Source organism: Gorilla gorilla, chromosome 7 (genome assembly GCF_029281585.2).
Source record: "Gorilla gorilla gorilla isolate KB3781 chromosome 7, NHGRI_mGorGor1-v2.1_pri, whole genome shotgun sequence".
Classification (NCBI taxonomy): domain Eukaryota; kingdom Metazoa; phylum Chordata; class Mammalia; order Primates; family Hominidae; genus Gorilla; species Gorilla gorilla.
In genome coordinates, this window is record NC_073231.2 from 52,247,693 (window position 1) to 52,261,781 (window position 14,089).

At 35.2% G+C, this 14,089-nt stretch overlaps 1 protein-coding gene across 1 annotated transcript in view; it reads right to left on the minus strand.

Annotated features, from left to right (window-relative positions):
• PREX2 (phosphatidylinositol-3,4,5-trisphosphate dependent Rac exchange factor 2) overlaps window positions 1-14,089 on the minus strand; it is a 285,220-nt gene that overhangs the window by 98,389 nt on the left and 172,742 nt on the right. Inside the window, exons 31-33 of the mRNA XM_019032811.4 lie at window positions 11,409-11,450; window positions 4,556-4,773; window positions 304-406 (exon numbers count right to left, since the gene is read on the minus strand). Of these exons, the coding sequence (XP_018888356.4) occupies window positions 304-406; window positions 4,556-4,773; window positions 11,409-11,450 (363 nt within the window). The remainder of the gene's footprint in view (window positions 1-303; window positions 407-4,555; window positions 4,774-11,408; window positions 11,451-14,089) is intronic.

Genomic DNA, 14,089 nt, shown 5'->3' on the forward strand with positions numbered 1-14,089 from the left:
TGAAGATTTCTTAGACTGATAGATATATTTTAACTATATTTATGGGAATGTGGAAATAGTAGATAATGATAACTTGCAGAAAGTAAAAGATATGGACATTAAACCATACATATTGCTACTTCTCTGAATATATAACTTTTAAAATACTGCCTTTGTCAGATTAGTGATGGAAAATTTCTAAATCAAAAGGATACATTTCAATCACTCAGTTCATAAAATACTTATCAAATATATTAATACCAAAGTTATATCATATATAATTATTTGATGCCAAATAAATTTTGTAAATACCTAATTACTTACTTGCAACCAGGGGTTCCTCTTCTGATGGTTTAAAGTAAAAGGAAACCTTTTCCAAATCAAATAGTGCAACCAGTGTATCTTCTAACATGGCTTGTTCATCTGTCTACAAAGAAAGAGAAACAATATATAATACAAGATGATATAAAGCAATATAACGTAACATGACATAATGTAAATTCAGACCAAAACAACTTTGCTGTGTTTTATTTATATACAGGTACAAAACAAAATTATAAAGACTTCTTTAATAATTTACTGCCCAAAATGAAATGAACAAATCTCTTAAAGTTACAAGTTTCTTTTATGGTTTTATATTTTCACTTTTCTCTATTGTTTAAATGGTTATGTTATACACACATTTTTCAGTTTATTATGTAGCTGGATTCTAATCATATTGATTTCATTTATTATTTACAGAACACAAAAAGCATGCTATTTGCATCTAAACTTCTAAAATCTTATAACATCTGAAAAGCAAAAATGTTTTTATTTAAAAGACAAACTACCTAATAGCTATCCTATTTTATAATGAGATAACTTATTCATATTCATTTGCTATATTTAGTAACTGTGATTAAAATCAATTTTAATGTGTGATTATTTGGCTTCCAACGAGCTTGGGAGCAAGAATCATTTTCACCTCACTTGTCTTTATGGCGTCTTAGTCTAGAATCTTGTGAGTAACAGATCCTGTTTGTTTTAATTATTCGTCTCATTCTTATAGCATATAGTTTTATAGCTAAGGCAAGTAAGGCCCAGACATTAAAAAAGTTAGTGTGTGTCTCAGTGATGTCATCTTTCTGGTACTAGCTTCTGGCCTTCCTATTAGGAGTTTAATGCATTATTTACAGGGTCTTTTAATAGTTTTATCATGAAAATATAATTAACTTTGTCATACATAGCTTATCTTCTAAAGGTAATATTTGTTTCCTTAAGAATGTCAATGGTCAGGCACGGTGGCTCACACCTGTAACCCCAGCACTTTGGGAGGCCGAGGCAGGAGGATCACTTGAGCCCAGGAATTCAAGACCACCTTGGGCAACATAGTGAGACACTATCTCTCAAAAAATCAAAAAATTATCTGGGTATGGTGGCATGCACCTATGTAACCTCCCAGTTACTTGGGAGGCTGAGGTGGGAAGATCACTTGAGCCCAGGAGGTTGAGGCTGCAGTGAGCCAAGACTGCACTGCTACACTCCAGCCTGGGTGACAGAGCAAGACCCCATCTCTTAAAAAAAATAAAATGTCAATGATACTTTTAAACAGTTAGTTTAACATGTTGTATACAGCATTTGTAAAAGTTGCTGTAGGCCAGGCATGGTGGCTCACGCCTGTAAGCCCAACAGTTTGTGGGGCTGAGATGGGTGGATCACCTGAGGTCAGGAGTTCAAGACCAGCCTGACAAAAATGGTGAAACCCTGTCTCTACTAAAAATACAAAAATTAGCCGAGCATTGTGGTGCACACCTGTAATCCCAGCTACTCGGGAGGCTGAGACAGGAGAATCACTTGAACCTGGGAGCCAGAGGTCGCAGTGAGCCGAGATTGCGCCACTGCACTTCAGCCTGGGTGACAGAGTGAGACTCTGTCTCAAAAAAAAAAAAAAAGTTGCTGTAAGCTCGTAGCCAAATCTGGGGGCAGCATCAGTAGAAGATGAAGGAGGTGGTAAAGAATTTCCATTCTGTGAAAAAGAATCAGTGGAGGTAGCCCCAGACCCCAAAGGAGGGCAGCGTGGAGACACAAAGAGGTTGGAAGAACTGTCACCTTTGTACCTTGGTGTGATGTTTAATATAGTGCACAGTACATAGTAAGTACTGGAAAAATGTTTATTAAACCATTATCTTAAAAAAATCCTTTTGAAGCAGCAAAAAAATGTCATGACCCTAGAAAGAAAGGACAGGACTGAAGAATCAGTGCATTTTCCGGTAGACAGAAATTCACAAAGCAAGAAATGTTCCAGACAGTGTGGCCTTTGAGAGCTACAGCACAAGCCATGGTGTTCCAGCAAACATTGCCAAAGCCAGGCCCAAGTGACCACTGGCTGTGCCTCACACTCAGGGGCACACAGACCACCAGAGCGCTGCTCCTAGAGCCATTCACATTCCTGGGTGGATGTTTTCTTTCTGCCTTTGTGACAGAAGCAGAAAGACTATGGGTTTCTTGAATTTTTCTTTCCTTAGCAACCTCTCTATTTTCTTTTTAAAATCAATTCATTAAATAAATTTAAGGGTTTCACAAGACCAGTTGAAAAAAAAAACCACACCGCTTCATTGAGATATAACTCACATACTGTAAAATTCACCCATTTAAAATGTATAGCTCAGGGGTTTTACTATATTCACAGAGCTGTCCAGCTAGCACCATCGTCTAACTTTAGAATATTTTTATCAACCCCCAAAGATACCCAATACCCAATAGTATTCACTCCTCATTTTCCTGCCCCCAACCATCAGCTGTAGGCAACCACTAGTCTACTTTCTGCCTCTAAAATGAACCTAGTTAGTACATTTCACCATAATGGAATCAAACTATCTTTTGTGACCGGCTTATTTCACTTAGTATAATGCTTTCAGTGTTTATCCATGTTGTAGCATGTATCAGTACTCCATTCCATTTTATTGCTGAATAATATTCCATTATATGGACACATCACATTTTGTTTATCCATTCATCAGTTGATGGACATATAAGTTGTTTCCATTTTTTAGCTACTATGAATAATCTTGCTAGGAATGTTTGCATACAAGATTTTGTGTGAATGTAAGTTTTCATTTATTTTAGACATTACCTAGAAATAGGATTTCTAGGTAATATGGAAACTCTGTGGTTCATATTTTGAAGAACTGCCAAACCAGTTTCCAAAATGGCTGTGCCACTTCCCACAAGCAACTTAGGAGGGTGACAAAATTTCTCCACATCCTCCCCAAAACTTGTTACTATCTGTCTTTTGTATTATAGCCATCCATATCGCACGCATTGTGGTATTTCACTGTGGTTTTGAGTTGCATTTCTCTAATGGCTAATGATGTTGATCATCTTTTCATGTGCTTTTTGGACATTTTTATATCTTTGGAGAAATATCTATTCAAATCCTTTGTCTACTTTTTAATTGGTTATTTGTCATTTTACTGTTGAATTTTAAGGGTTCTTTATATATTCTGCATATGTCACTCATCAAATATATGATTTGTAAATATTTTCTCATATTCTTTGAGATTTCCAATAAAATTAAGTTTAAAGTAAAAGCACTAGCACTTGATTAGACAATGGCAGTTTAAAAGTAAGGAAAATAGAATAGAAATAAAATAAAATAAAGCCTTACTCATTTACACATTCATTCAACAGATAATTGATGCCTACCATGTGTTAAAAAGTAGGCTTCCTATCATATGTAATTCACACACACACACACACACACACACACACACACAATTTGTTTTTAAGCTCAAACATGTTACTTGGTAGCTACATTTTCTATGTGTACTTTAACAGATGAAATAGGCTCTCATGTTTAAAATCACAGTTCTATTCAGTGATCACCTAACATTTATATATTAAAGTGAACACATTTGCTTTTAAACATGATGATAACTATCCAAACCACAGGAGGTATACGTGAAAAAACTCTTAAGTTCACCACAGTTTTATTTTTCAAATATTTCAAGATGCTTTCATCATATCCACTGTGGAATCCCAATGCATAAACATAGAATATTCTACAGTAATTAAGGCAATGCTCTTCGATTTAGCAGGACAAACATGCATACAAAGAAAAGAACTAAAATTATTTAACATATGCAAATTTTAAACAGATTGTCAGGCAGTATGGTATTTGAGCTCTCCAAGCTTGGCTCTCAAGCCTGCTCCAGGACATCCATCTCAATAGGAGCTTTGGTTTCACAGCAGCCTGTGTCCTTGGACTGGGAATAAGGAACAGCAGCAGAAAGACCCTTTTTCTTCTGATGACCTTCTCCAGTCAGCGTGTAGGGATACAAGAATTAGTAACAGATGGAGGCTTTCTCAGCTTTTAGCAGCCACAGAGAAGAGATACAAATCAGGAAAGAAGGAATACATTCTACATACTTATTAAAATTTGAAGGACCACAGAAAAATGTATATTTTTAAAGTAGCTGAATGCATGCACATGCATAGAGATAACCAGCGGGAAAGAAATAACTACTTCTTATTTCAAAACATGTTACAGTGCAGGTTACAGTTGACACAGACAGTGGGAGTCATGTGATTTCCTTACCAAGTTTGGTGACAGAAGTGACTGAAAGTGAAAAAGAACACCTGCATTCGCTATCTGGTCCAGCCACCTCCTGCTGGCTTCCCAAGTTTCCATCTCATTTTCCTTGCTGTTGTCAAACATCTGGTTCAAGGCCGCCATGAGCTGCTCAGAGAAGGCACAGACAGTGGCCACAAGAGTCTGGCAGAAAACCATGTCTCTACGGAGCTGTGTCTCACTATCTGTGATCGAAGAGAACATAGAGAATGCTTTGAAAAATGTTGCAGATGGTGAAAACCAATGCGTTAAGCATCTACATTCACTAGCATTTCATCTTTTCACTAAAATCACGCATGTGAAAAATGTGAATTTGAGCTCCATAAATGACCACACACATTTTAGCAAATATGCTTTACAGAAAACACTAAACACCAAAAAATGTTAGAAATATTAAAATATTTTTTCCTAATCAATATTGTGACTCTATTCTAGAATCATTAAATTGTTTGTTAAAATCTGAGGGAGAAAAATAAGGCTTCATTTATTTATATTTTCTATACCTGATGGGACACAATTTGCATTTGCTGCAATGACATTTTCCTAAACAAAACTCAAAGTCCAATTCGTCAGTTTTTGTTGGCAAATTAGATACAATATTATTAATACAATTTTTAAAATTAACAACTAAACCTACTCAAATATTAATGTGAAATACACATGGGGAAAAAGAGCATACGATGTTCAATTGTTTGCAATTATAAGCAAATCTGTCTCTCCTGAATGGAGTTATTAAATTTCATGAGCTATAAGTATGTTCTAATATATAAGAATATGAATTCCTATAATTCTTTCAAATAAGTAATATATTTACAGTTTTAGTATGAATTGATTTGTATATGTTTACCAGGATTCTTATCCTGCAATTGACTGGAGTTTTGGTTAACCCACTGATATGGTTAGGCTTTATGTCCCCACCCAAATCTCATCTTGAATTGTAATCCCCAGGTGTTGAGGCAGAGACCTGGTGGAAAGTGATTGGATTATAGGGGTGGTTTCTCCCATGCTGTTCTTGTGATAGCGAGTGAATTCTCACGAAATCTGATGGTTTTATACATGGCAGTTTTTCCTGTGTTCTGACACACATGCTCTCTGCTCTCTCTTGCCTGCCGCCATGTAAGACATGCCTCCTTCCCCTTCTGCCTTCTCCCATTCTAAGTTTTCTGAGGCCTTCCTGGCTATGCATAACTGCGAGTCAATTAAACTTCCTTCCTTTATAAAGTACCCACAATCTCAGGTATTTCTTTATAGCAGTGAGAAAACAGACCAATACACCCACTTTGAAGATATGTTTCCACTGTGAAATTCGGAACTAGAGATTTTTCAAACGGAAAGAAGCTAACACACAGAGTTCATTTCTTCAGGTGGTTGGATATATACAAACTACAGAAACACAAAGCTACACATTCCACATATTGGAAAATCACTTCCACTAGAAGTGGAAACAACAAAGGGAAAAATAACCTCCTCTCAAATGTGTACTAAATATTTCAAGGGTTCATAGACTCTTCTGGAATAAAGAAGCATTGTCAATATTAGTGTATAACATAGAGATAAATGCTGACTTTATTCAGTGGTGAGCTCCTGTTTTATTGACAAAAAAGGCATAATTTTTAAGATTTACCAAGAACATTGAACATCTGTTTTTAATAACCATCAAAGGCATGTGTACACATAATTTAGTTTCTATGATACTCGGTTTCACTGTAAAACCTACTCTTAAAAATTTTATTAGAAAGATAATTAAATATTTAAAATATTTAATTTTGTATCTGAATATTCATTTATTAGGCTAAACTATAGAAACATGCTGCTTTGGTAGGTTAAAATGGTGGAATGTGGCCATTCCACATGGTTCAATTTACTAATTTAACCAACAACATGTGCCCCATGCTACTAGATAGGAAAGGGCATTTATAGGTAACTATAAAATCTTTAAACTGGAAATGAACTTTGTCAAATCCTCAAGAAAAAAAACTAAACACCTATTTTGTTGTGCACAATTTCTATCACAGTAGACATTGAACAAATGTTTACTAAGTCAATGATTAAAATAAAGAGTCGGTGGCATTAAAAATAAATAAAAAAGTGAAATGAAAAGACATGAGTTCATTCTCTGGTTTCTTGAAATATCTGGATTTAATTTTACTTAAGAGGCTAATTCAGATAGCTTGTTAGCTCCAGTGTGCACCTAGGGTACTGAGGTTCACGACAGAAACTAAATAAGTAAAATAAATTGCCCTACATCTTTGTTGAAAATTATTACTTTGTTTTTCATATGTTCTATAGTGAAGCAGAAAATCTGGGTGAATTTTTAAAAATACTTCAGTAGATTTGGCAGAAATACTCCCACCCATACCTTGAAAATGATTTAATAAAAATCTAATTGGAAAGAAATTATGGATATTGAGTGAAAAGCAAAAATCTAGAGAAAGAAGGATCTGCACTGTAAGCTTTCACAAAAATCACCAGGATTAATAACTTTGCCACTGGTAGAAATAATAATTTCCAAGTTTCTTTTGTGAAAAAGTTCTTTTCTATTTTTAACCTAAAAAGAATACTTAGATGTTTATTCTATATTCTGCTACTATATACTATTTGCATTTAAGCCAAAATAAGATTTTTCCTTCAACCTCTTTATCAAATCAGAACTGATTGCAATTAACAGTCAACTTTTCAATGTGCAAAACCTGTTGATAACTTGTAGTTGTTTTCATTCACCAACTCAAATGTTTAACACTGAATGAATACCCTACAGGAATTGACAGCTGCAACAACTACTAGAGGATCCAAGCTGGGGCCTCAGCCATATTGAATAAAAATTCATATTTCATGAGATGATTTTCTGTTGCCACCTTCCTATTTTCAACAGAGAGTAGATGAATTGTTTGCACAGATTCAAAATGTACATATTATATCAAGAGCTTTTCAAGTTAACTTTTTACAAACCATCATCTCACAGTGAATAACAAAGTTAGAAAACAGTGGCATAAGCGGGACCTTGTGACCTATCCCCTATTTATATTTACAGCTTCTCAACATACCACTTCCCTCCATTCATTCTACACTACAGCAACAATGTTCACAGAATTATTGGGAGAGCACATTAAAACAACGTATCTGAAAGCAGTCAGAAGCGTGGGGTACACAGGCCTGTCCTCTTTGAGCCACACAGTACCGGTCAGCAGTCCTCAAATACCAAATGCCCTATGGCCTACACTGGGCCTATACCTTTCTTCCAGATGCATTGCATGCCCTTGTCCTTCTCCTCTGCCTAGCAATCTTTAAATCAATCTTTAAGAGTCAACTCATCAAACTATTGAAACTCATTGAAAGATTATCTCCCCTTGTGAAATTCCCCTCTCCCCAAGGAAGTACTGGGGCTCTTCTTCTGGTCACCATAGACCTGGGGGTATCCTTCTACTGGAGGGCTAATTATATAGCACAGTGGGCCTTCATTTATGAGTCTGTGTTCCCAAGCAACCATCAGCACATCAAGGCCAGAGAAGTGGCATGTGACTTAGGCTCACACTCCTTAGAGGCATATCATCTGCTTTCAACCACCCATTCTAAGCCACATTTTAGGTTATCAGATCCCCATGTGGAAAATGGGGTTCATTCCTCCTTCTTAGGTCTACAGTAAAGATAAATGAGATAAAAAGTATTTAAAGCACTTAACAAAGTAAAGTGGTGTAGCACTATCATTGTGATTCTTCTTTTTGTTTAGCATCTAGCACTGTGCCTGGCACTGAGTAGGTGCTCAGCTTTATTGCTCATGGAGAAGGAGCAATTTGTTACATAAATACAACAAAATCTACTAACTTTCAGCAAAAATATCCAGGTCTTTTTCTTTCAATTATGCAACCATTCAAAATTTACAAGTATCCATCCTTTACCACAGGTATTTTTGGGTTTTTTGTGTGTTTTTGTTTTGTTTTGTTTTGTTTTTTAAGAGAGAGCGTCTTGCGCTGTCACCCAGGCTGGAGTACAGTGGCACGATCATAGCTCACTGCAGGTTCAAACTCCCAGGCTCAAGAGATCCTCCTACCTTGGCCTCCCAAATAGCTGGGACTGCAGGTGTGTGCCATCACATCTGGCTAATTTTTAATTTTTTTTTTTTTTTTTTTTTGCAGAGGCAGGGCCTCACTAAGATATCCAGGCTGGTCTCAAACTCCTAACCTCAAATAATCCTCCATCCTCAGCCTCCCAAAGTGCTGGGATTATAAACACGGACCAGGGCACACTGCCTTCATTTCCTATTTTTTATGAATAAGAAAGAACTATAGCAAAAATCACATCTGCTTTCAGCTACTAGCAAAAGAAGAAAAACAGAGATTTTGAGGGTTTTTTTTTTTGCTTACTATTGTTGTAGAGTAAGATTTTTATTATTTATTTTTATCATAGAGTAATATTTTTCTTATAGTGAGAGTACACTCAAAAGAAATGGTTTTTGTACCTATCAAAGGCTTCAGTTTCATTTCAGTATTTAAGCACCTATTTAAACTCATCTTCTAACACATGTTTTAAATTACACTATTTAATCTTGGCTGTTTAGAAGTTTAAGATCTGTAATTAGCTAGCTGGTCTAAAAAGAATGAGATGGTTTCTAGACACACAAAAGCAATCTCAGAAATTATGCTAGCACAGAGATTGCAGGGAAAATAAAGCAAAATAAGCAACAAAAAAGGAGATTAGAGAAAGAGAAAGGTAGAAATAAAAGGAGGTTAAGAATATTTAAAAGACACAGTCTACCCTTTTCAAATAAACATAATTTCACAGCCAAAAATATGAAGTATTTTGGCTACTGTTTTGGTGTCATCCTATATAGAAGAGGGGAGAGAGGGTGAGCAAATAAACAGGAAAATGAAGAATCATAAGAGGAATAGAAAAATAAAATTGAAATCAAAATAAAAATCTACCAGAGCATCCATTTGAGCATTAATGAATAAAACGAAGCATCCCAGAATCACCTCCGGAATTGGCAAACCTAAGTTTGAATTTCAAAACTGCCACCTACTATTTATTCATTTATTCAATAAGGCATCAATATGCCTAAACTTCTAGATGCTCCAACGTCAGTGTTGACTGTATACTATGTGCTGGTTATTATTAATCTGCCAGAATGTCAATTTCTTCACCTTTAAAACTGTGGAAACAATAATATTCTCACATGGTGGGTGGTGGGGACCCAGTGAAATCCAAGAAAATGAGGTCCATGAATTGTGTTATTAGTAAAGCTCAGAAACTGTCTGATATTTTTGTCGTTATTATTACTCAGTCAAAAAGCAAGGCAAAACCTTTTTTCATTAGGGCAAAAAACCAATGGACAAAAAAAAATGCCTTGTTGGTTAACTTGGTCCATTCATCATTTAAAATTTCCAAGTGTGGTACTTTGGAAAAGTGGTCACAAATTATTTCCCTGCCTGTATCCACACTCTTGTAATGTAATTTTGAGACCCTTTCCTTCAAAAGTAGAATCTATGTCTCTACCCCTTAAGTCTGGCCTTGCCAGTTACATGCTGGGGCCAGTAGAAGGTGGCAAGCTCTTCGGCATTCCCACTGTCTTCCTGGAACCCTGCAAATCCACCATGTGAACAAGAACAGGCTAGCCTCATAGATGACGAGAGACAGGCAGCCCAGGCAGCCCTGTTACCTCAGCTAACAGCCAGCCAAATGTTACATATGTGAGCAAGGCCACCCTAGATCACCTGTGCCTAGCCAACCCACCACCTGACAGAAAAAACATGGGCAAACCCAGCCAAGATCAATAAAACCTGGCACAGACCACCAGAAATGCCCAGATGACACTAGACAGGTAAGCAATAAGAAATGGTCATTGTTTTATACCAGAAAGTTTGGGGAATTTTTTTTTAACACAACAAAAGCTAACTGCTATCACAAGTAATCATTCAGGTTATATTTTTTAGGAACAAATCCCTATCAACATTTAGTTAATGTAATAGAATTTCTGTGTATACACATACACATACTTTATGGGAAATAGATTAAAATAATAAAAGGAACTCATTCAACATATCTATATATCTCCGAATCTACAGAAAGAGACGCACAGCAGGCTATTATCAAACTGTTCACTGTAATTAAATGGCATGTAGTTGAGTTTTCCCAATCTTTACGATCTATTTCCTTGTAAATGCATTTTGAATGAAAACCTTGTTGAAATATTTCATACATTTTTCCTTTTTTCATTCATATAATTTTTCATTCATTTTTGCCACAAATATTTGTTGAATATCTATATGCCAGCCACTATTTTAGGCATTTGCTGATGAACAAAATAGACATAGTGCCTGCCTTTATGACATTTACAGTCTATCATCTGCAATTTAGAATCTCATCAAATATTTAATTGTCCTTTAGTGTCATTTTCCATTACCAATATTTTTTGAGCTCCCACTAAGTGCATGGTAAAAGTGTTTTAATGTAAGATTTGTAAAATGTTTACATACATTCATTCTTGCTCATAAACAAAATTTAGACACAATTAACTTTAGCAAAACCTACTCCCTTTCTCCTGTTTAATAATATTTTGTTTAAATCTATATTCATATATGTTTTCATGGTTTTTCTTATAAGAGAATACAAGTGTGTGTGTGTATATATATGTATATATATATATGTGCATTTTTATTAAAATGATGTGAGTACTTTTTCTAATCTTTCCAAAGGTTTGGAGAAGGTAGGGATCATATTTGTATTTTGTAAATGGTTGAAGGCGTTGTCCTCAAATTTCAATGCCTTTATGATCCTGGGCCACAATCACTTAAATAGTAAAAAAAAATAAAATGCAAAATGTTACCTGAATATTCAAGAAGAGCCAGGAGTAGCCTACACTTTACCTCTGCAGAGAAAGAAAACACATCAGTTAATTGTTCACTCTTTCTGTCACAAATGCCATATTTTAACTGTGTAGTCAAAATTAGTACGATCTTATTGTACTAGGTTCATGCAAAAGTAATTGTGGTTTTGCCATTACTTTCAATGGATGGCAAAAACAGCAATTACTTTTGTACCAACCTAATATTAGATAATAAAAATCAATTCACTTGACATGCTACTCTTGCCTGTTTGCCTACACAAATTCTATCCATTGTTCAAGATCCTGAAATGTCTCTGAATTATATTAGTCAATGAAACACCATTCAAATCCTGGCAGCTTTTTAGGTCATCCTTAGCTGTTTTAGCCTGCTTGGTGTTCTGCAAGCTACAACTGTTGCAATCACTAGCAATAAACTGTCAAACAATATTTATGCTACTGTTATTTAAACTTTCAAAGTTTACACATGTGTGTGTGTATATATACACACACACACGTATATATGTATATATATATTACACACATATATATACACACACCTACGTGTGCATATATATATATATATATATATATATATATATATATATATATATACTCTTCTTCCAACTCCAACCCACACAGGGTCAATCACAGATGTTTGATAAATGTGTATGAATTTCATACGAATTGCTATGTGTCCAATGAGTTACATGTCCATTTGTTTCCAACCAATAAATAATTACAGTTTATGTGCAATAGGTAAATTTAAAAACTTACAAAGTTCCTGCTAAATGCCCAAGATTATGGGAAAAAAAAGATTAAGTTATATCCTATTCTAGACAGATTCACAGTAGAGTCAGAAAGACAGAATTGACTGAAAAGAAATGCAGGAAATACTTCAAAGGGCACCACATTTTACAAGTGAGACTGAAAGCAGAAAAGGATTTCAGAGGCAGCAAAGTATAATAAGCTAAGAGTCAGAAGACTGCTGTTATATACTAGCTTTGTGGCTTTAGAAAATTGCTAAATTACTTTGAGTCTCAACTCATTCATAAATGAAGATAACATCTGCCTTATCTATTTTACAGGTCTGTGTAAAATATAAGTGAGAATATGTGTGAAAAGTCTTTGAAAATTGTTTAAAATCCTATATACAAGTGAAGACTGTTATTATTGTAATCTGAATCTGGCCAAAGTTGGTATAGAATTCTAAATGAGACTAGAAAATATTTCATAAAACTTTAAATTATCACTGTCAAGAAAAGAGATATTCTAAGATTGAGAGATTTTGCTAGCAAAGGAATATAGTAGAGAATGAATAACAATTATCTAACAATCTAGCATACAGAGATTTTATTATATCATTAAGAGACTGAGATTGGGATATGATTAGAAAGCCCCGCTGAAAAATGGCTTCTAACAGATCAATGTGTTTAGTCTTACCTAATAGAAAATCACTGCAAGACTCTGTGACACAGTAGTGAAATTATGAACACGATATTTTAGGAAGATGAATTTCGTAATGGTTTTAAGAATCAGAAAAAGATAGGGAGAGGGAGGTTAGCCAGAAAAATCATTGTAATTACTGAAGTGTGATGAAAAAGGGAAAAACTGAAGAGACACTCTTTAGAATATTGGGACAAATGCAGGGAAAAAACTTTTTAAAATATAGGTTGCTAAAAAAATATGAGATTTAGAATAAAGCATTTTTCTTTTTAGGGAACAGAAAGTGGAAATGTGTTCACTAATAAACATCTGAATTTAAGGTGATGGTGGGCTACTCAAATAAAAATCTCTTCATTCAGCTGATAATATGAGGCCATAACTTACCTCAGAGGTTAAGCAGGAGATAGGCATCGTCTTAGGGACACCATATAATTAATCTGTCCTCACTTAATTCACTATCTTCTCTGCTCTCTTCTACACACAGTTTAATCTGCTATGAATGGGTGAGTATATAATGATACAATTTTTGAATAGCACTGCAACAGTTCTAAATAAAGATCATAGAATTATGACACCTTGATATCACCTGTGGTATATAACGAATGGGGTATTTTGAAATCGGAGACTAGGAAAAACATTAGAAATGGGGTCATCCCAGCTGCTTATATAAACCAAGAAATTCTGGCCCGGTAGCGCCAGGTTAAATTAAGTCCCAAGATCTAATCTTTCATTAAGTCATTCACTATATAAAGACAGTCTAGGAAGTAGAATGAAAATGACTTAAGTTGAATAGGATAAATTCATGCTGAACTAGCGAAGTTACTCAGAGTGCCTCCACGTAACAAGCAATTGATTTCAATGATCCTAATGCTTTTTTAACTCCTAACAGGACCGGACATCACACGGATTACCAGGAAATGGTAGCATGCCCTCTCGCTTGCATAGTCCATTGAGATGAAGCAAAATGTAATCATTTTTAAAGACTCACTTAACATGGTGACAATCACAGCTCTTACCCAAACAGCTCACTGAAACTCACTGAAATTTGCAACCAGAGATGCAACTTAAATTCTACAGAGAGCCCTCCCCACACCATTGACTATAAGACTCTCAGCCCATCCAACCACACTCAACTAGCCATTGGACTCCCATGACCAAGAGTGGCACCCAAATTCACAACACATATCAATCAATCCATCAATCAGTATGTATATAGTTATCATTCTTATAGCTGCTTA